This window comes from Rhinatrema bivittatum, chromosome 5 (genome assembly GCF_901001135.1).
Source record: "Rhinatrema bivittatum chromosome 5, aRhiBiv1.1, whole genome shotgun sequence".
NCBI classification, from domain to species: domain Eukaryota; kingdom Metazoa; phylum Chordata; class Amphibia; order Gymnophiona; family Rhinatrematidae; genus Rhinatrema; species Rhinatrema bivittatum.
This window is the reverse complement of record NC_042619.1, coordinates 43202591-43226147: the sequence shown is the minus strand read 5'-3', so window position 1 is coordinate 43226147 and position 23557 is coordinate 43202591. Positions and strand designations below refer to the sequence as shown.

Below are 23557 nucleotides of genomic sequence, written 5' to 3'. Positions count from 1 at the left end.
GCCAGCGGCCTACCACCACCAGGGAAGAGAATCTAGGCACTGGATTCATCTGAGAGAGATAAGGGGGCCGAGCCACGGGTCTGCCGCAGCCGGCACGCGTAACAGTACCCCACCCCCCACCCCTTTACACCCCCCTCTTGGAGCTCTGGGTTTGCCTGGATGGGCACGGTGAAATTGCAGGAGGAGGGTTTTATCCAAGATGTTACGAGCTGGTTTCCATGAATTCTCTTCGGGCCCGTATCCCTCCCAGGAAAGGAGGTAGTCCCACCGGCGGCCCCTACGACGAACATCAAGGACTTCATGGACCTTGAAAGTAGTGTCGATCTCCACAACCAGTGGAGGTGGTTCGGGAGCCTTTCGTGAAGGCCAAGAGAGAACTACTGGCTTCAGAAGTGATACGTGGAACGTATTATGTATTCTTAATGTTGGAGGCAACCAAAGCTGGTATGTAACTGGTCCAACACGACAAATAATCGGAAAAGGTCCAATGTACCTTGGTGCAAACCTTTAGGAAGGTATTTTAAGCTGAATATACCGGGTGCTTAACCAGATTTTCTGGCCAGGAAGGAACTCAGGGGCCGAGCGTCGATGGATGCCCACAGACTTCTTGGCCCGGGATGCGGCTTGGAGCAATTGGTTCAGGAACCAACAAGAGAGGGAGCTATTTTAGATTTAATTCTTAGTGGAACACAGGATTTGGTGAGAGAGGTAACGGTGGTGGGGCCACTTGGCAACAGTGATCATAACATGATCAAATTTAAACTAATAACTGGAAGGGGGACAATAAGTAAATCTGCAGCTCTAACATTAAACTTTCAAACAGGAAACTTTGATAAAATGAGGAAAATAGTTGGGAAAAAAACTGAAAGGTGCAGCTGCAAAGGTTAAAAGTGTTCAACGGGCTTGGACATTGTTTAAAAATACAATCCTAGAGGCACAGTCCATATGTATTCCACACATAAAGAAAGGTGGAAAGGCGGCACAACGATTACCATCATGGTTAAAAGGTGAGGTGAAAGAGGCTATTTTAGCCAAAAAAACATCCTTCAAAAACTGGAAGAAGGATCCATCTGAAGAAAATAGGATAAAACATAAGCATTGTCAAGTTAAGTGTAAAACATTGATAAGACAGGCGAAGAGAGAATTTGAAAGGAAGTTCGCCGTAGAGGCAAAATATTCAAAAAAACTTTTTAAAATATATCCGAAGCAAGAAATCTGTGAGGGAGTCGGTTGGACCATTAGATGACCAAGGAGTTAAAGGGGCTCTTAGGGACGATAAGGCCATTGCAGAAAGACTAAATGAATTCTTTGCTTCTGTGTTTACTAATGAGGATGTTGGGGAGATACCAGTTCCAGAGATGGTTTTCAGGGGTGATAAGTCAGACGAACTGAATGAAATCACTGTGAACCTGGAATATTTAGTAGGCCAGATTGACAAACTAAAGAGTAACAAATCACCTGGACTGGATGATATGCATTCTAGGGTACTGAAGGAACTAAAAAATGAAATTTCTGATCTATTACTTACAATTTGTAACCTTTCATTAAAATCATCCATTGTACCTGAAGACTAGAGGGTGGCCAATGTAACCCCAATATTTAAAAAAGGCTCCAGGGGCGATCCGGGTAACTATAGACCGGTGAGCTTGACTTCAGTGCTGGGAAAAATAATGGAAACTATTCTCAAGATCAAAATCGTAGAGCATATAGAAAGACATGGTTTAATGGAACACAGTCAACATGGATTTATCCAAGGGAAGTCTTGCCTAACAAATCTGCTTCATTTTTTTTGAAGGGGTTAATAAACATGTGGATAAAGGTGAACCGATAGATGTAGTGTATTTGGATTTTCAGAAGGCGTTTGACAAAGTCCCTCACGAGAGGCTTCTACGAAAACTAAAAAGTCATGGGATAGGAGGCGATGTCCTTTCGTGGATTACAAACTGGTTAAAAGACAGGAAACAGAGAGTAGGATTAAATGGTCAATTTTCTCAGTGGAAAAAGGTAGAGTGCCTCAGGGATCTGTACTTGGACCGGTGCTTATATAAATGATTTGGAAAGGAATACGACGAGTGAGGTTATAAAATTTGCGGATGATACAAAATTATTCAGAGTAGTTAAATCACAAGTGGACTGTGATATACTACAGGAGGACCTTGCAAGACTGGAAGATTGGGCATCCAAATGGCAGATGAAATTTAATGTGAACAAGTGCAAGGTGTTGCATATAGGGAAAAATAACATTTGCTGTAGTTACACGATGTTAGGTTCCATATTAGGAGCTACTACCCAGGAAAAAGATCTAGGCATCATAGTGGATAATACTTTAAAATCGTCGGCTCAGTGTGTTGCAGCAGTCAAAAAAGCAAACAGAATGTTAGGAATTATTAGGAAGGGAATCGTTAAAACGGAAAATGTAACAATGCCTCTATATCTCTCCTTGGTGAGACCGCACCTTGAAAACTGTGTACAATTCTGGTCGCCGCATCTCAAAAAAGATATAGTTGTGATGGAGAGGGTACAGAGAAGGGCAACCAAAATGATAAAGGGGATGGAACAGCTCCCCTATGAGGAAAGGCTGAAGAGGTTAGGGCTGTTCAGCTTGGAGAAGAGACGGCTGAGGGTGGATATGATAGAGGTCTTTAGGATCATGAGAGGTCTTGAACGAGTAGATGTGACTCGGTTATTAACACTTTCAAATAATAGCAGGACTAGGTGGCATTCCATGAAGTTAGCAAGTAACACATTTAAGACTAATCGTAGAAAATTCTTTTTCACTCAACAAACAATAAAGCTCTGGAATTTGTTGCCAAAGGATGTGGTTAGTGCAATTAGTGTAGCTGGGTTTAAAAAAGGTTTGGATAAGTTCTTGGAGAAGTCCATTAACGGCTATTAATCAAGTTTACTTAGGGAATAACCACTGCTATTAATTGCATCAGTAGCATGGGATCTTCTTAGTGTTTGGGTAATTGCCAGATTCTTGTGGCCTGGTTTGGCCTCTGTTCGAAACAGGATGCTGGGCTTGATGGACCCTTGGTCTGACCCAGCATGGCAATTTCTTATGTTCTTATGTTCTTCAAGTTATGCAGATAGGGACCCCAGCGCGTGCTGGTGCGCATAAATAGTTATGTGCTGGTGTCATTAAGAAAATCTGGAATGCCCATGCCTCGCCCAGACTTCACCCACTCCCCACCCCTTTTTTGAAAAAAATGTGAGCACGCACTGGGAAATACGCACATACTCAAGCACTTTTTAAAATCCGTGCAGCGCGTGCTCACCTGAAACACGCGCGTATCTCCCGGCTTTGGCGTATGTAGGACTTTTAAAATCCACCTTTATGTGTTTTGTCATCCAGTGCAGCTGGAGGGCTTTCTGCAAAATAGGAAAAATGGCTTGTAAGAATTTATACATTGCAAACCTTTTTTGCTGGTTTCCTTAATTGTTCTTTCTCTCCTTGATGCGGTTTGCAATTGCATCTTAAGTTCCATTTATTTTTGGGTTCTTGGAGTGTAATGTTTCTATACAAAAGTTTTACTTTGCTGTATATTCAAACTTATAAATAAATAACTAAAAATCTATTAATAATGTATTTTTAAATGGTTTGATTATTTTATATTGTGATGTGTTGTCTTTTATGTTTAAATTTCTGTATTTTGTTTATGGATGTGATCTGTATAGCCGCCTAGAAGTGTTGATAGTGTGGGTTACAAATTTTTTTTAAATAAATAAATAAATGGAAAACAGCCTTAGTTCATCAGCAGAAATTGAGAGATTTCTCAGACACTGGCTTTTGAGTTTTTAAGGTTGGTTTCTAGACCCAAAAAACATTTCTTGAAGCCTGCTCTCTTGAGGCTTTCTACTCCCCAAGTTTATTGTCTGAACATCCTTCCCTGTTAGCTCTTTAAATTTCCAAATGGAATCTAAGCTTGATGGTAAACACTTGACAATTCTCAATATAATGCCAAATCTTTGACAGAATCATGACTGTAACTAAACTCAAAAATCAATGTAAACTAAACTAAAAATATGAATCTAATATTGTAGTTTATATATACACACAGTACAATGATGAAATACATTGACCAGGTCAGTATTAATCTCATCACCCCAAGAAGAGTGCAGAACTGATCTCCATAACTGTGCAAATAATCTATAGGTTGGACAATGGGGCAAAGTCAGATTCTTAAAGGATATTTAAGGGATAAGATAAGTTTGTGAACAATGGCACACACCCTTATCTCGTAGCAAGCTCCATAAGTTTGACATGACACAAGGAACAATGACAGACATGTAAGATCAAAGGAGGATCTGAGTAGCTTGCCCTGTGACCTGGGGTAGGGAAAGAGAATCCAGCAGACAGGGTGAGATACAGAAGAGGAACCATATAAAGATTACTCAGTCACTGACATCCAGAAGGAAAACAGTGGAGGAACTTAATCTGGCCAATTGCCATTTGATCCTGGTCACTGTATAAATGTTATACTTTTATTGTTCTTCCTTGGACTCTAGATCTAGGTCTTGAGTGGGGGGTTGCTAAGGAATATACACTGCAATGAGTTTTTTAAATAAAGTCACCGGAATTTGGTAATGGTTCTGTTCAATGGTCTAACAGTTATATAAAAACTTTGTGATTACATTTGGCTACAACTAGAAAAGTTATTAGGGGTGTGCACAGCACAAATTTTTGTTTAGTTTCTCATATTTCAAACATTGCATTTTTGTTTTTTTTAAAGTTTCGAGTTGTTTTTATTATTTCAAAAAATAATGGGGTAGATTTTATAAATTTACGCAAGCACGTACTTTTGTTCGCGCACCAGGCATGAACAAAAGTACGCTGGATTTTATAAGATCTGGGGTCGGCACGCGCAAGGAGATGCACATTTGTGCAACTTGCGCGCGCCGAGCCCGGAGCGCGCTGCCTGTTCCCTCTGAAGCCGCTCCGAAATCGGAGCGGCCTCGGAGGGAACTTTCTTTCCACCCCCACCCCCCCCCCCGCACCTTCCCCTCCCTTCCCCTACCTAACCCACCCCCCCGGCCCTATCTAAACCCCCCCCCTACCTTTCACAGATCGATACAGTAAAGTGCAACCGCGGTTACCCTGCTCCTAACTCGCCTTCTACTCACTTTCCAGCCGCGTTAGCCCTTCCCGCGATACACTATCCCCTTTAACTCATCCCTACCGCCTCTTAAAATCCCCGGGTGACCCCTTCCGCCCGCGGCATGTATATTAAAGGTAAACGAGCGAATTAGCTATTCCCTCCCATACAGTAACGCGTGCCCCAACTATCGCTTTTTTACCCTGCCGTTTTGCCGCGCAAAACGGCAGGGTAAGAGTAGACGGCAAACTTTCCCCCAGCCCCCGCTCACCTGCCCTGGCCGCGTCCGGTCTCCGGTGCAGCCCCAGTCCTGTCCCCTCCTCCCGAAGCAGAAAAAAAAAAAAAACCCGAAAAAAAAGTAGCAAGAGAGCGAGGGGAGAGACGGGCAATCCTACGCTCGAGCCTGCCAGTCCCTTGTTCTCTCCTCCCGAAGCAGGGCGCGAAAAGCAGCCTTGCTCCAGGAGGAGGGGGGGGGCAGTTTAAAGCGACGAAGCAACTTACTACCAAGCCTAGGATTGCCCATCTCTCCCCTCGCTCTCTTACTACTTTTTCGGTTTTGTTTTTTTTTGCTTCGGGAGGAGGGGACAGGACTGGGGCTGCACCGGAGACCAGACGCGGCCAGGGCAGGTGAGCGGGGGCTGGGGGAAAGTTTGCCGAGCATCGGAGAACATAACTGTCCACTTCCTGGTACCTGTCATTTCAAATGTCATTTGAAATGACATTTGAAATGACAGATACCAGCGTGGCCGTGAAGCGTTAGGCCCGCGCACCCAGGATACTGTATAGGCGCTCTATACAGTAAAATGGGTTGCGCGGGCCTAACCTTCGCCTAACGCTTCGCAGACGCGGCATGCATTTGCATGCAATTTGAAGAGAGTATCGAGTGGTAGGTGAAGAGAACTGTGCGTGCAGGGAACGAGGGTGCACCTGGCACTGCCGCACTCTTTCTAACGCAGCATAACTGTATCGACCTGTTTGTTGGCAGATTTACGCCTGCTGAAAGCAGGCGTAAATCTGCGCGCGCCAGCAGGCTGCTGGCACGCCATCACCCGACCAAGGGGCTGGTCCGGAGGCCTCGACCATGCCCCCGGTCCCGCCCCAAATGCCCCTGACCCGCCCCCTCCCTGCCCCTTTTACGAAGCCCCGGGACTTACGCACGTCCCGGGGCTGTGCGTGCGCCGGCGGCCTATGCAAAATAGGCGCGAGTGCCCTGCGCACGTAAATCCGGCCGGATTTACGCGCGCAGGGCTTTCAAAATCCAGCCCAATGTTGGGATTACTACCTGATAATCCCCTTTTCCTTAGTGTAGACAGATGGACTCAGTACAAACGGGATACTATCCCATTTGTACTGAGTCCATCTGGCTACACGCCAGGAAATGTGCGTTATTTGCAAAGACCACACACTATTTTCCAATACAAAAAAAAAAAAATGAGCATCAGACCTCAGGGGTTCTCTGGAGACCCTTGTCCCCCTACCCCTGGAAGGAGCTACAGTTTTGCCAAAAGGATAGTATTAGTAAAAAAAAAAAAAAAAGTCCATGTCCTGACCCAACCTCTAATCCCTCCCCATTTTGTTTAAAAAATAGCTTCTTAGCTGCCAGCCCTCTTATCACCCACTCTTGCCCACCATCCCAATGCATACCCCCCCCCCCACCAAAACTTACTAAAAGCATCCTAGTGGTCAAGTGGGGGCCCAGGAGCTACCCCTCTGGTCCTGGCGGCTGCCATATTTGAAAATGGCGCCAGTTACAGTTTGCCCCTTTTATGTGATGGGGCTACTCAATGGCAGTTGCAGCCCTGGTTACATGACATGGGCAAAGGGAGGCTACTAGAACCTCAGGATGATTTTGGTAAGTCTTGGGAGAAGTGCGAGAGGGAAGACTAGGGTGGGCGCGTTGTGGGGGCTGGCAGCCAGTGGGCTTTCTTTTTTTAACACTAGGAAGGGTTGGACAGGACATGGGAACTGGGGGTTGTTTTGTTTTTTTTTGTTACTACCACTTTTTTGCAGGAACCTTGACCACTTCCAGGGTGGGGTGGGACAGAAGTTCTCTGAAGACCCCCAGGTTACTATGTTTGTTCAGAGAACCGTTGTGCACTATTTGCAAATAGTGTACATAAAAAGCATGACAGAAAACAACTTGAAATAGAAACATATTTAGAAACATAGAAATGATGGCAGAAAAGGACCAAATGGTCTGTCCAGTCTGCCCAGCAAGCTTATGGTAGCACCAACCGTGCCATGCACGTTTCCCTCATAATGGTATCACCAGGGGTGACCACTGCCATGCCGTACAAGTTACCCTCATACTTAGTTTCCCAAACCGATAGTCAGGGCCATTGTTGGTTGCTGTCTGAGACTAATTCCCCATCTGCTCTCTGTTTCGGCAAGAGATATGTTGGAGTTACATCACAAGTATAAGGCTTATTGTTTAAATGTAGTAACAGCCGCATCAGCAAGTTACCCCCATGCTTGTTTTCCAAGACTGTAAAATTCATGTCCTTGTTTGTTGCTGTCTGAAACGAATTGCCCTTCTCCTTTTTTCCCCTGCCGTTAAAGCAGAGAGCAATAATGAGTTGCATAAAAATATGAAGGCTTGTTAGTTAAGGGTAGTAACCACCACATTGGCCAGTTACCCCCAGGTGCTCTTTTCCTCATTTCCATCCTCTAGCCTTTAGAGATCCACAATGTTTATCTCATGCCCCTTTGAAATCTTTCACCATTTTTGTCTTTATCACCTCCTCCAGAAGGGAATTCCAGGCATCCACCACCCTCTCCGTGAAGAAATATTTCCTGATGTTGGTTCTGAGTTGTCCTCCCTGGAGTTTCATTACATGAACCCTAGTTCTAGTGCTTTATTTCCAATGGAAAAGGTTTGTCAGTTGTGCATCATTAAAACCTTTCAGGTATCTGAAGGTCTGTGTCATATCTCCCCTGCATCTCCTCTTCTCCAGGGTATACATATTTAGGTCCTTCAACCTCTCCTCCTAAGTCATTTGATGAAGACTTCCCACCATTTTGGTCACCCTTCTCTGGACTGCCTCTATCCTGTTTCTGTCCTTTTTGAGATACGGTCTCCAGAACTGAACATAATACTCCAGTTGAGTCCTCACCAAGGATCTGTACAAAGGGATTATCACCTCCTTTTTCTTACTGGTTATTCCTCTCTCTATGCAGCCCAACATTCTTCTGGCCTTAGCTATCGCCTTGTCACATTGCATCGCCGTCTTCAGATCGCTAGACACTATCACACCAAGGTTCTTCTCTTGCTCTGTGCACAACAGCCTTTCCACCCCCCATCGCATTCAGATCTTTTGGATTACCGCACCCCAGATGCATGACTGTATTTTTTGGCATTGAATCCCAGCTGCCATATTTTCAACCACCTTTCAAGCTTCCTTAAATCACGTCTCATTCTCCCTACTCCTCCTTGTTGTTGACATTGTTTATGTTGTTTGGGATAAAAAAAAAGAGGGTATTGTACATTAAAGACATCTTCATATAAACCAAACTCTATACTTCCCCAGATAAGGCTGAAGAATGGAAAAGTCATTTCAGCATCCAGCTCAATAATGATAGAAACCTGAATAATGTTAAACAGGAAACCTATTAGTAGCATCTGCTTTGCCTGGCTGCACCACACTGGGCAGCACTGTTTCTGATCACCATGCCAAAACCTCAGCAGTAACTGTGTAATCCATAAGTAAACAGCAAGATAAGGCTGTATAACAACACAAGCTTCTTAACTTCTTCAATTGTAATAAATCAGAAGCATTAAAACTGTATGCATGAGTCAGAATGAGATAACTAAGATTAGCCCTTTGGTGGACAAAACAAACATGAAAGCCAGAGACCTTTGGTCTACAAAATGAACATTTATAAATTCTAAGTATGTATAAATAAATAAATAAATAAATAAATAAATAAATCAATCAATCAATCAATCAATCAATCTGTCCCTGGAGACCTTCCAGATTGGGATCCACTGATAGTTTTAAAACAGAAAAAAAACTTTCCTTTCAGCCATCCTTCAAATCACTAACAGGATTTGTACTTCAGCCAAGAGTGGCTGTGCACTTCTCCCTGATAGCAATTCAACCACTTCTTGTACATATCTGGATAGTGTTCTCTAAATATTTTATTTTTATTCTTTTTTTTTCCAAAAAAATAACGCATCAGAAGTGACAAACATATAATCAACCAAGCAAAACTTCACAGCCTCCTACCACACACAACCCACTCAGTTTATCTTTTCTTAGTAAAAAGGGGTGATACGTGAATGCTATATAGAATCTCATTGACAGAAGTGCCTTGGACCTCCTAAAAGACTCCCTGATTCTTAACGCAAACAACCAATTTTCCATGAATGTTATAGGAAATGACTCATTTCTTCTTTCACAAGGTCATTGGGGAATAAACTTTCCAGTTGCAAGTCTTAATTTCTAAATTACTAATTCAGCAGGGTGAAAAGCTTGATTTCAATAATTTTCACACTGCACTGGCCACATCACACCAACATCTGTTTGCAACTCAAAAGATCCTCTTGGAACATCGCTCCAGGTTCTAGGCAAAACCTTACAATAGATCATTGTTAGGTTGACACTATTCATAATTTAACTTTCTGCCATATTTTACTACAACTTTTGTATTCTAGAAGAATTTGAAAGTCTTGTCACCAATAATTTTCCACAGTAAGCTTTTTCTGCCTCTTTTAGATGGTAATGATGTTAAAACGTATTTAATAACTCCTTTATCCCTTACTTCCCCATGTTACAGCTTCTCTTATGAATTATATTAAAACAAGCAGAATGCCCCATATTCTGAACAGCCCGGTTCCATCTACTTCTCCATCTGGATTGTGAAGTTGCTCTGCTGGCTTGCTGCTATGCAAAGTTCAATGAGCTGTGCAAAGATTTGTCAGCCCAAAAATGCCTCTGATAATCACTGTACAACCTCAAAAACTGCATAATTCTCATCTCTTTCCAAGTGCATACATCATCCCAAAGTTTGGAACTCGCAGCCCTCACCATATCCAGGCAATTAATTAGGGGGACACACACACAAACAGTAGTACAACTGAATAAGCCTCACTTCCAATAAAAACAAAGTTAACATTCTTTTATTTAACGTTTCTCAAAATGTGAGGAAATACATTACAATATATTGGATATATGCAAAGTAAACAATCTTAATTAACTTTAAAAATATACAAAATATACCAATACACAATAATCTGTGTCAACAAATAAATCCTGCCTCATATCCGATTTTCAACTGTAAAAACAAATAATAATAACATGACTCATTCATCAATCCACATTCATCCCAAATATCCAGGAACTCCAATTAGTCAAACCCAAACACTTCAGATGAATCTTCAAAGAAGTTGGTAACAATTCAAAAAAATTCACCCAAGCTTGCCTATAATCCTTTGAGAGAGAGTGATATATAAACAGGACGTCCAATCTTTCAATATGTATCCAATCGGATAGAATATCGGATACAAGGAAGTAGGATGTTCTGGCTCTATCCAAAATTTTAGAATGGAAAAATAATCTTTAATAAGGCCACATACACAAATTTCATGAAACCCTTAGATAGCGGCAAGCAAAATTTGAAGAACCCTGTAATATAAACTGACCATCAAAAAAAAAGGCAAACTTGAGTCACTTTTTCAACAGCAGGTAAAACAGCATCCCAAAAAGGAAAGATTTTATGACAGATGAGAAACTTAAGGGAAAAGGAGCCCATCCACATCTTACATGTATTACACAATTCAGACATCACAATGCCATATTTATATGCCTCAACATTATCAACATAACTATGAGGCAAATTTTTGAAAAACATTTCCTGATATTTAACATCCAGAGATATTTTTGAACCGTGATCAAAACACTGTTTAACTTGAAGGGTGGGAATTTCTATTCCAAGGGAACAGAACTAATAGAAAGCCAAATCAGAGAGCATCTTGTGAGTAATTTTGCTTGAATGAAGCTTATACCATTAAGATTATTTATTTATCTTTCTCCCCACAGAACATGGAACAGACCATCAGAAGTTTTCTGCATTTCACTATATAATACCGCATCTGAAAATTGGTATAGAAATGTAAATGCGGCATACCATATTGTTCTTGCATTTGTTTGAAAGAAAAATACTGTTTGTTTCCCAACAATAAAATGAAGAAATATCTATAATACCTCTTGTCTGCCAATCCTTAAAAATCCCACCATTAAGAGTAGGAAGAAAAGACACATTATCCATCAGTAGCAAAAACCTAGATACTTAAGAGGAAACACCCCACCATTTGCTAACATAGTGCCAAGCCTTCAAAACTGGTCTAAACTAACAGCAGGTCAATAGCCTTCTGGTAGCTCGGCATCAGCTGTATCTAGCACCCCTATGGTTAACTGGTTATTATTTGAGAGATTATATTTGTTCCTGATTGGTATGTCTTTAAGTTGCACAGCCCAAAAGATTGTGTTTGGTGGATAGCATTCATCTGTAAGAGGCTGGAAAGGTATTATGTGGCCTACATCACACCAGGCTCCCATGGTTCCTTTATATCACATATTTTTCTAATTTGATGGAAGATTTCTGGATGCACCCAAACTAGAATTTTGCTAAACTAGTATTCATTTCAAGGTGTTCAAATGCTCTGTGCCAGATTTTTCACACATGATAGGAATAAGCAGCCATAACTGCAAACTTGATAATAAAGTATTTCTGAAAGGTTAATATAAGAACATGCCATACTGGGTCAGACCAAGGATCCATCAAGCCCAGCATCCTGTTTCCAACAGTGGCCAATTCAGGCCATAAGAACCTGGCAAGTACCCAAAAACTTAGTCTATTCCATGCTACTGTTGCTAGTAATAGCAGTGGCTATTTTCTAAGTCAACTTAATTAATAGCAGGTAATGGACTTCTCCTCCAAGAACTTATCCATTAACTTTACTCCAATCCATTAAAAGCAATAAATGGCTAGCCCATGAATATTGTAGAAAACTGAATCAGTGTAATACTCCTATTTTGTATAACAGCTGTAAAGTTGAAAGGGCAACCAATTTCAAATGGCTGTAGAATCTAAGCAATGGTGTCAACAGAGCTAAAAAGATTAGAATATAATAATCTGCACCATGAGGTAAATGTAGAGCCAAAATTCTTTAAATATTTAACTGTATGCTCATTTGGACAGGCTTCTCAACTTCACCTTTCTAATGCACTACCTGTCTCTTCAGTATTTTTATTACCAAGTTATATCACGATTCAAGTTGAGTCTGATCAACTGGGCGATCAGTCATATTTCTTCTCTCAGCACCTGCATTTTTCAGTCTGTGCATCAATCAACCTTCTCACCATTTTAGGAAAGTATTACTTTACCTTACAATTTACATGCTTTATGTTTCCACTCAATTAGGACTCCAATAAATTAATGCTCTAAAGTCAATAATCAATTCTAGATGCACTTCTATAGCACCCCATGTTTAGCAAAACAATTGGATATATTTTAGATTTATACAATAAAATATACACTTCCCTTTCCATTCCTCTCTAAAACCTCTTTGCATGAGGATAAGCACTCTTATCAAATGCTCTTAGTTACCATCACTCAACAGTATAATTTAAACAGATGCGGTTTTCCATCCTCACATGATTAGTTCCAGCAGCCCTATACAGGCAAGGTTCAATTATGCTGACATGGCCATAGCTTCCCTAGCTTGCTAATTTAGTCCATAAATGCATCCAATACGCACAGAGAGAAAGAGAACTCATATTTTCAAATCAATAGTTCATTCTCACCAATTGTGGATTTATAGTAACTTGTGGCTGAGCCACTGCTAAAGACTGAGAAAGAAGACATTTTATTCAAACTCTTTGCTCTCTTTTAGAAATTATTCAAAAAAGAATAGGAAAAAACACAGAGATTAGAATAATGCCTCTGTATAGATCTGGGGTGCGACTGCATCTTGAGTACTGTGTGCAGTTCTAGTTGTCCCGGCTGAAAAAATATATAGCAGAAGCAGAAAAGATATTTAAAAAATGGGCAAAAATTATTATAAAGGGATGGAAGGGCTCCCCTATGAAGAAAGGCTGGACAGATCAGTGCTCTTCACTGCAGAGGGGGTATGAAATCATGAGTGGTGTGGAAGAAGTTAAAAGGAAACAGTTATTTATTCTAGGGGATATTCCACAAAACTAACAGGCAGCAATTTTAAAACAAACTGGAAAAACTATTTTTTTCATGCAATGCACAATCAAGCTGTGGAATCTGTTGCCAAAAAATGCGGTTCAGGAATTTAGCAGAGCGGGAATTAAAAGGGGTTCGGATAAGCTCCAGAAAGAAAAGTTCATAAAATTATGTGCGGTGTAGAACAAGTCAACAGGGGATGGTTATTTACTCTGTCAAATTGTACTAAGACTGGGGGAGATTCCATGAAACTAACTTGTAGCATATTTTTTAAAAGATTTTTTTTTAATTCAATGCACAATGAAACTATAGACAAAGAATGTGATCAAGGCCAGTAGTACAGCTGAGGTTCAAAAAAAAAATTGGATAAGTTCCTAGAGGTCCACAAATGATTATTAGCCAGAGAGATTTGGGTGCCTCAGCCTTTTACTTCTCAGAAATGGATTTTCAATTAGGCTCAAGAAACCTGGAACGGCCACTGTCAGAAACAGAATTCTGGGCTTGATTGCCCATTTGGTCTGACCCAGCACAGCACTTCTTATGTTCCATCCCACAGCATTCAATTCTAAGAGGACCATATTCAGTGGTCAGCAAGTGGAAAAGTTAACTGGGTAAAGCTCCCTGGATAAATTTGGTCAAATATTCAGTGGGAAACTTTTAGCTGTGTCAGACTATACATGACTAAAATTATACAAATAAGCTTTCCCAGATAACTTTAAATCTAAAAGGCTATATTCATATATAGCTGGATAAGTCATAAAAAATCCCTAGTCAATTATGCCTAAATCCCCCTCCCCCCCCCCCAAAAAAAAATAATTCCAAAAAATTCCTGTGCCTTGCACCCCAATCCCTAAAGGCTTAACAAATTAGTGCTTTTCCGTTTGGTGAACAGATGAGGGGATGCAATACCTACCCGTTTAAAAAAATCGTGAGTGGTGTGGAACAAGTTAATGGTTAATGTTATTGTCCTTTTCAAACAGTACTAAGACCAGGGTGCACTCCATGAAACTTAACTGGTGGTAGATTTAAAACAAATTTAAGAACATATTTTTTCAGTTAATACACAATTAATTTATTGCTGGAGAATGTCGATTAGACTTCTAGTTTATTTGGGTATAAATATGGTTGAGACAAGTTTCTTGAGGGCAAGTCCATTAGCAATGAGTGGGCAGGCAGACATCGGGAATCTCCCAGAAACAGGATGATAGGCTCAACAGACCATTGGTCTAAACCGGAATGGAATTTCTTATGTTCTTATGTAACTGCAAATCTGACTGGCTATGTCATCACAACGGGTCTGGGAAACCTTGTATTACATGGTGAGATATCATAAAATAAAAAATAGAACTCTGGAAGAGAACAATTAAAGAGCTACTATGTTAGAGACAACTGTGGCAAACAGGAGCAATTTCAGATAGGATCTAATAAACAGAAGAAACTGAAGAATGATGAGCAAAAGGTTGTTTCAAAGAGAGAGACCGCCAAATGCACCTATTCATTAATTACTCGTTGAGCTGCTGCCTTGAACACCTTAACCTCTGTCTCTCCAAGTCTGCAAACCCATCCCCACCCAACATGCCTCCACTGCTTTCCAAATCAGCTCCTTGCAGTGCAGCCTATCATGTATGGTTGGGATAGAGAGAAGTCAAAAGGAAATAGAGAACTGAGACCTGTAGGTTATAATCAAATGTAATTTTGAAAAGATGCTTAATATTTGCTAAGAAATGTTTTGCAACAAAAAACGGAAAAGAAGCATAGAAAGAAAAGGGAGGGAGTGAGGGAGCTTTAAAAAGAAGAAAAAAACCCTAGTTATTGAAAATGAAGACTTATGGCATTGTAGCCCAATAAAGACCAGTTCTGACTGAGCTGGAAGCCAAAGAAGAAGGAGGAAACTGTCCTTCCCAAAACAAAATACATATTTCACACTTACTTCTCCATGTCTCACAGGTTTGATGATTCCTCTTGCTACTCCCATTCGAAATAATGTTTCTGTGGCCTATACAGAAAAAGAATAAAAGTAGTTCAGTTTTATTTTTTTTATATATATTCTCATTTGAGTAGTTTTATGTCAAATTTCATTCTCCAGGTTATACTTTATAAAGTTAATATTAAAACAGAAACAGGGCATACAGTACATTAGTCAGAACCCACAACTATAAAACTGAAAACCTATATTTGATTTCTTTGTCCACCACTCATTTTGTAACTTTCAGTAAGTAACTTAATTTTTCCATACATTCTAATAACCCAAAAACTGGGTCTTAGAAACCTTTCTGGCATAAAGATATTTGTTCATCAAGGCAACAAAAATTAAAGTCCTATGTTTAAACACAAATGCAACTAAGAGGCTCTGTGTATTTTATGAAAAGCAAATGCATTTCCTTAACGCAAGTTTTAGAGGCTGTCCCTGGTTTAGAAGTGCATAATACATTTATAATATCCATACTTTGCTGAAATGTAGAGGCACTCTCCTGCTGTTACCAACCTCTAGAACTGGGCAGAGCAACCTGAATTATTGCCCAGCAAAGCAATGTATATACATCATGGGTTTCAAAGTGAACCATGGTCTATGGCCTCTGGACGAGAACGGTTACTACGATGCCTGAGCTAAAGTGGGGGAAGGGTAGGTTTAAAAAATGGGGACACCTTCCCACCCCCCGCCCTCAGTTCCAATTAAGCTTGAAACCCCAAGGAGCAGGAGAGAACTACTATACATACCATACATCCGAGGGTATTGACGGAACCTAAGAAAATTCTGGCAGCTCCACTACTGACTGACAATGCTTCGTGAGAGTCGGGAGTAGTTCTAAAGGACTAGAAACAGGCAGATGTGATTTTTCTTGACAAAAGTAGAAGGAGAAGTCTGAGAACTACAGGTCAGTTAGTCTGAGCTTAGTAGTGAGTAAATTAATGAAACTGCTGTCAAAACAGAGAATAGTACAGTTTCTGGAATCCAATTAATGACAGGGTATGAGGCAGTATGGATTCACAAAATCAGGTCTTGTCAGATGAATATTATCATCATTTTCTTTGACTGGGTGACCCGAGAGTTTGATTGGGGAGCGTGCTAGAAGTAGTGAACTTGGATTTCAGTAAGGCCTTTGACATGGTTCCACATAGAATAGTGTAAACTGAGTCATCTAGGCATGGGCTCTAAAGTGACTGACTAGGTCAGAAACTGGTTGAATGGGACGCAACAAAGAGTAATGGTAATACTCTAGATGTCAATCTGAATATGCACAGTGCAAATGTAATGTGGCTTTTTTACACATCTTGATCAGTAATAAAGGGGACACTTTCAATACTCTCTTATAACATAAAACAATAGATAGGAATAATTTATTACGATTTGAAAGTTTTCGCCCATGTCATTTAAAACTAGGATTACCCATTAGTCATTACACTGTATATATTCAGTTCAAGATTTTAAATTGCAACCGAGAGAAGTGGCTCAATGGTTTTCAGCACTGGGGTACCCCATTACTGCCATCAAAAAGACCTACAAATGTGTCTTTGATAATTGAGAATTACTATTTATTTTAGAAGCCAAAATTTGTAGAGACAAAGTTGACTTGGGCATTAAATTTTTCTAATAAGTCTTTTTTACTTGTAACAGTGATCTACCAACATTGGTACATATTGGCCCTGCATGATATTTTTGAAACTCCACCCATTATTGCTTATAAGAAACCCAGAAACATTTGTCAGTTGATGGTAATATAGTAAGTGGCGGCACGCATTCTGCCTGTGGACAATGTTTTTTTTGTGATTATACATTATCAGGACCAACCAAGCACAGGATGAGTTTATAGGTGAAAGCAGATAAACAGATTGACTATCGAATTTTGTTATTTGCATGAGCATTTGCCCATGTACCTTGTGTATATAGGTCGAACTAAACGTAAAATTAAAACTTGACCAGCAGAATTGGATTCAGATGACAGTCAACGCTGGGCCCCGACTTTTACGGTTCAGGACACTGTTACGGAGATATTGGAGAAAAAGCATTACTCAGCACAAGACTGCTTCTACACCTAAGTCCAAAAGCAAAGCATGCTCAAGCAGCAATGTTTGAATTATCAAGAAAGCTGCTCACCATGTAAAAATGTTGCTAGCAGTAATTTTATTATGGATTGACAGTTACTTGTTTTTGATTGTAAATATGAATACCCTTTAACATAAGCTTTGGTGGTAACTGGCACAATTACTACCCTTAACATAAGGCTTGGGGAAGCCTGCACAGAGCAGCAGTTACTACCCTTAACATAACACTTGGGGGGTGACCTGCACAAAGCGACAATTGCTACCCTAATAGAATGGGGGTAACCTGCATAGAGTGGCAGTTGCTGCCCTTGACAGGGAGTTTGGTGGTGGTCTACATGGAACACAGCTGCCACCATGTGCAGTTTGCTGAGCAGACAGGATGGACCATTTGGCCTTCTTTTGCTGACTGATACTATGTTAGAACACAAGAGCTGTCTTTCCACTAGGAAGTTACAAGTTCCTCTTGTTTCACACTGTTTGGACGAAGATCATAACTTTTGTGACTTACGCTGGACTATAATCAAACGTGTGCATCTCTCTCATGTAGCATATTTGAATACCTGCAAGCAGTACCTGATATTTGCATTAATCAAGTAATACCATTTAAATTAAATGACTCAGTTGAGTGGGGTACAATTTTGTGAATGTAGTGATAATATGGTTTTTTTCACTGTTAGATGGAGCAGTTCAGACTGGTGGATTTATAAATCAATTTCATCAATAGACATATTGATAAACCTTTGGATAGGAAGAGGTGATCATGCAGCATCTTTCAATATTCGCAAGCATTATTGGACATTCATGTTAAACATGGTTATATTGTTTGGATTAAATGACTCAATTGAGAGGGATATGATCCTGTGAATGCAGTGAGAATATGTATATGTGTTTATTTGTCAACAAATTTAGCAATAGGTGGAGCCATTTTGATTGATGGATTTACAAACCTATTGCATAGGTACACATATTGAACGAACATTGAACAGATCAAATGACCTGTTTCCAATAAACCAGGTTAAAATGTATTTGCTCTCCATTTTAGATTTGATAAAGTGTGAGGATCTCGTCAAGTTGGTTTTGTTTAGAAACTGTGAGATCCTAAACTTTTATAGGGATTATTCCATAGAAAGCAATGGGGTAAAAAGGTAAACCCAGCTAAAGACCCAGACGTTTAATACCCAGCTAAAAGCTTGACTGTTTAGACAAGCTTTTTACTATGTCCACAGATGGTCTTTGGTGTCTTTTCTCCATCTTTTGTTTTTGTTGATTTTGATTTGATGTTTAATGCTGTGTTTGTTTTTTATGTACATTGCCTAGGATATGGGCGATTAATAAATTCAATAAAAGCTAAAGATAAACTAAAGAGAAATCTATTGTTCTTAGTCAAAAAACCCTAGTATAAACAAAGTTGTTGTGCACCCCGTCCGTGCCCGGGCCTGCTCACCTCGCTAGCTCCTCTGCAGGTCATGGGCCGGCCTCCCCAGCGGCAGCCGCAAACTCCTGCAGGCCTCGGCATCCCGCGGCGGTGGTCGCTGGGCCTTCCACTGCGTACCAGGCCTCACGCTGGAGTTCGGCGACTCCAGTGGCATTGGCCACGCCCGTACGCGCGGACCACCCAGCCTCTTGTAGGGCCAGGGGCGGGTCCTAGCTCTGCGGCTCGCCCTGATTGAACGAACGACATAAGGAAGTCCCTGCCTGCACTTCCTAGCCTTGGCAATCGGGTAGGCACTGCAAGTGTACTAGTTTGCCTCCGCGTTCACAGTCTTGTTCCAGCGTCCTTCTGTTCTAGCCTTGTCCAGCGTCCTTCTGTTCCAGCATCTGTCTGTCCTGTCTCCCCAGGTAATACCTTCGGACTGACTCTCTGGTACTGACCTCTGCCTGTTCCTTGACCATTCTCCTCGCTGCCTGGATCTTGACCTCTGCCTGCCTCGTGACCTCATCTGACCTCTGGAATCCTGACCCTTGCTTCATTGACTACTCCTCGGACTGATCCTCGGATTCTGACCTCGGCTGCCATTGACCACATCTCCTGATTCTGGCTTTGTCCCTTGGCTTGTCATCGCCAAGGGACAAAGCTGTACAGGCCTTCCTTGCTCCTCCAGACCTACAGCCTAGAGTCTGACCGTGCTCCCTTGCTGCTTGTGGGCACCCCTCTCTACTACCTCTCCAGGAGATCCTGCAAGGCCACCTAAGTCCAAGTGACCCGGGTCCCTACAGGCTCCACCCGGGGGGGACCGTGGGCTTCCAGTGGTGAAGCTCATCCTAGCCTCTGTCTCCTCCTGTGCTCCGCCCCCTGGGGGCAGATGCTTCCTGGTCCCTACCAGGGAGCCATTCTACACTGCTCCAGGACAAGGGTCCACCTCCAAGCGCAGCAAAAAGAATGTTAAAAATAGGAGTTAAGGCAGATTAACTTAGAAACAGAGCTACACTGCACATCAAGGAAGAGCAATGGCCTTAGAAATAACATGCTTGGTTTTTGCTGCTTTGTAATTGCATTCTGTAATACACCCTTATAATTGCACATTTATACTTTGCACAATACATAGACAACTAACTTGAAAGGACTGAGGGTTAGAGGCATGGGTTAGTGTAGTCATTTCAACAGGATGCCAAGAACATCTTCAACCTCATATCTAAACAAGGAAGGAGGCTCAGAAGCCATATAAGCACACTGAAACATCTTCAGTCCCAAGTATAGTAGAGTCATACTGTATTTGCTTGCAGATTGTAGGAAAACGTACACACATCTGGACACAGATGACAGTCTACCTGCACTTATGTCTTATCTCACTACTTTAATAGAAACCACTATGATGTCACTCCTTTGAAGTCAGTTTCTACATAAGTATTAAAGTGCGAAGTAACTCTTACTTAAACAGAGATATTACCAAAAATTATCATAAAACAGAAAGGTCACTCAGCAACACACATAATTGGATCTTTGACAGGACAAGTAGGACGGAAGCCTCATCACATATTCTACCATTCTTTTGGCATCCTTTATTGAAATCCCTATCCCACCAGCTCTATCAGCTCTGTGAAATGACAACACCCTTTTAAATTCCCCTGCTCCACAGTTATCTTAGACATATGTGAGAATCTTAAGCCAGATTCCTGACATGATTTTCTTCATTGCCTGACTGATCTACTTCAGTACAGTAGCAGCAAAGTCAGAAGTGCCCTCTACTTTTCAGTTGACATTCTAGTGACAACCCATCAACTCTCAGCAGAAGTTCTGTAGTCATCCTGTCCATCAACCCTCACTAAAGGGTACATTTTTTAAAAGTTTGAGTGCGCATCCATGTGCGCGCGTTACCCGGCGCACACATATGGATGCCCGATTTTATAACATGCGTGCACAGGTGCACGCATGTTATAAAATTGGGAGTCGGTGCGCAAAGGGGGTGCACATTAGTGCAACTTGCGCACGCCAACGACCGCAGCCTTCCCCCGTTCCCTTCCAGGCAGCTCCAATTTAGGAACGGCCTGGGGGGGAACTTCCTTACCCCCTAATCTATCCTTCCTACCCCTTCACCTAACCTTCCTGCCCCTAGACCTATCCTAACCCCTCCCCCCCAAAAGGTTTTCTCAACTTTTGCACCTGCTCGAAGCAGGCATAGGTTGCACTCGCTGGCAGCCTGCCAGCACGCAATCCCTCGGCACAGCAGCAAATGGCAACTTTTTGCCACATGGCTGCAGTATCCCTTGAGTATTCTTTTGTGTACTTTAAATAAGATTTAATATGGGCTTTCTATAGTAATGGCTTCCTTCTTGCCATCCTATGAAACAGGCCAGATTTGAGAAGTGTTTGGAATATTGCTGTCACATGCACACTTTGACCAGTCTTGGATATGGAAGCCTGTTGCGGTCCCAGTCGCGGCAGCCGCGACTAGGCCCTTACCTCCTTGGTCCCGGCCCGTCTCCAAGGGTCTGCGGCCTGTTTTGCGGCATCCCCACGGGGGGGGGAGGGGGGGGCACCGCCGAGAAGCCCTGCCTGGACGCCTTCTCCCTAGGTGTGCGCAATCCGCTCTTATGAAGGCCATTTCCCGCCATTGGAAGCTCCGCCCTATCGATGACGTCAGACGCCGCTGCCTATGTAAGGCCGCCGCGGAGCCCAGGACTTTGCCTTGCAATGGGGTTCCTTGCGGTTCTCTGTTGCTCCGTGCCCCGGGGTGTGCTATTGCGTTAGCGACTCCGTTCCTGCCTGAGACTTGTTTCACTCCGTGCCCAAGTCTTGCTTTTGTCTGGCTTGCTTGCAGTAACCTGTTCTGCTTCAGTTCCAGCTTTGTTCCAGGTTCTAGTAGCCAGTCCTGCTTCAGCTCCTGTCTGGTTCCAGTAGCCATCCTGCTTCAGCTCCTGTCTGGTTCCAGTAGCCAGTCCTGCTTCAGCTCCTGTCTGGTTCCAGTAGCCAGTCCTGCTTCAGTTCTTGTCTGGTTCCAGTAGCCATCCTGCTTCAGCTCCTGTCTGGTTCCAGTAGCCATCCTGCTTCAGCTCCTGTCTGGTTCCAGTAGCCATCCTGCTTCAGCTCCTGTCTGGTTCCAGTAGCCAGTCCTGCTTCAGTTCTTGTCTGGTTCCAGTAGCCATCCTGCTTCAGCTCCTGTCTGGTTCCAGTAGCCATCCTGCTTCAGCTCCTGTCTGGTTCCAGTAGCCATCCTGCTTCAGCTCCTGTCTGGTTCCAGTAGCCATCCTGCTTCAGCTCCTGTCTGGTTCCAGTAGCCAGTCCTGCTTCAGTTCTTGTCTGGTTCCAGTAGCCAGTTCTGCTTCAGTTCCTGCTTGCTTCAGTCCTAGCCTGTCTCCTGTTCCCTGCCTGCCTGCTCCAGCTTCCGTGATCTCCTAAGTCCCAGCGGTCGGGCTCCTACGGGCTCCTCCCGGGGGAGTACCGGCTTCCAGGGTGAATCACCTAAGTCCCAGTGGCTGGACTCCTACGGGCTCCTCCTGGGGGAGTACCGGCTTCCAGGGTGAAGCTCACGTCCAGCTCCTGCCTGGTATCCGCCTCCCGACCTGTCACTCACCAGAGACTATAGTACACCTCTCCCCAGTCTCTCACAGGTCGGCCCAAGGGTCCACTAAACAGTTCACTCACAACAGAAGCCTATAACTCTTTCAAAGTTGTTACTGGCATTTTGGTTACCTCCTTGATTGGTTGTCTTCTTTCTTGGTCATCCAGTTTGGAGGGACAGCCTGATCTAGGCAGAGTTTTGGTGGTGCATAAATCTTTAAGATAGTGAAAGCTTCCTTTCTGTATTTCTGCCAGATTTGGGAACCTCGCTTCTGTTATTCATGCACTAAGCACCAGTCAGCTAGATTATTGTAACTTACTATTGAATGCTATCTCCCTGACCAGCTTGAAATGCCTAAAACTCATGCAAAATATGGCAGCCAGAATCTTGGTAGGGGCCAAAGCATTGGACCACAAAGTCCATCCAATACAGATTACAATGGCAGTTGGTTGAAACCAGAATAAAATTCAAAACCTTCTGCCTCATCTTTAAATGTGTGAAGAAACAGGCTCCAAAGTATCTCCCATCTTGCCTCCTACACCCCCCAAAAGAGAACTCCGATGCTCACAAAAGCACTTCTTTCCTTCCCCCTTAACTTCTAAGAAACTGACCTACTGGGATAAATAGTTTCCATGATTTATCCCAGCACTGAAGTCAGGCTCACTGGTCTATAGTTTCCTGGATCACCTCTGGAGCCCTTGGGTTATATATTGGCCCACTTCCAGTCTTGAGGTACATTGGATGATTTTAATTATAGGTTACAAATTACTTGTAATTGGTCTGAAATTTCAGTTTTGTGTTCTTTTAGAACCCTGGGATGTACATCATCCAGTCTAGGTTATTTGCTTAATCTGGCCTACTACATCCTCCAGGTACCCAATCCAGTCTCTCACCTCCCCAACATCCTCCTCAATAAACACTACTACTACTAGCAGCAGCACCTGTGACAGGGGGTGAGTCATAGCTACTGCTGCTAGTAAAAGTCTTCTCACACACCCCCTTCTCCAAATCCATCCTCTGCCCAACAGGCTCCGGCCAGCAGATGGAAGTCAGCAAGCAATGTCTTACCTATTGCTGCCTCCTCCTGAAGTTGACAGAGGAGAAGGCAGCAGCAAGTAAGAAGCTGTTTACTTTATTACTCCTGCTGGCTGGAGGTGATCACGGGGAAAAGCTGATTGCTTTAGGGTTGGGAACATGATTATGCCAGTAAAGCTGGGCTGGGGA

At 42.5% G+C, this 23557-nt stretch overlaps 1 protein-coding gene across 3 annotated transcripts in view; it reads right to left on the bottom strand.

Annotated features, from left to right (window-relative positions):
- The window catches only part of TMEM135 (transmembrane protein 135), a 698244-nt gene that overhangs the window by 314780 nt on the left and 359907 nt on the right, over window positions 1-23557 (bottom strand). For 2 of the 3 annotated variants that reach the window (XM_029602284.1, XM_029602282.1), the window contains one exon: window positions 15220-15285. The exons of the other annotated variant lie outside the window; for it this stretch is intronic. In XM_029602284.1, the coding sequence (XP_029458144.1) occupies window positions 15220-15285 (66 nt within the window). The remainder of the gene's footprint in view (window positions 1-15219; window positions 15286-23557) is intronic. 3 annotated transcript variants of the gene reach the window in all.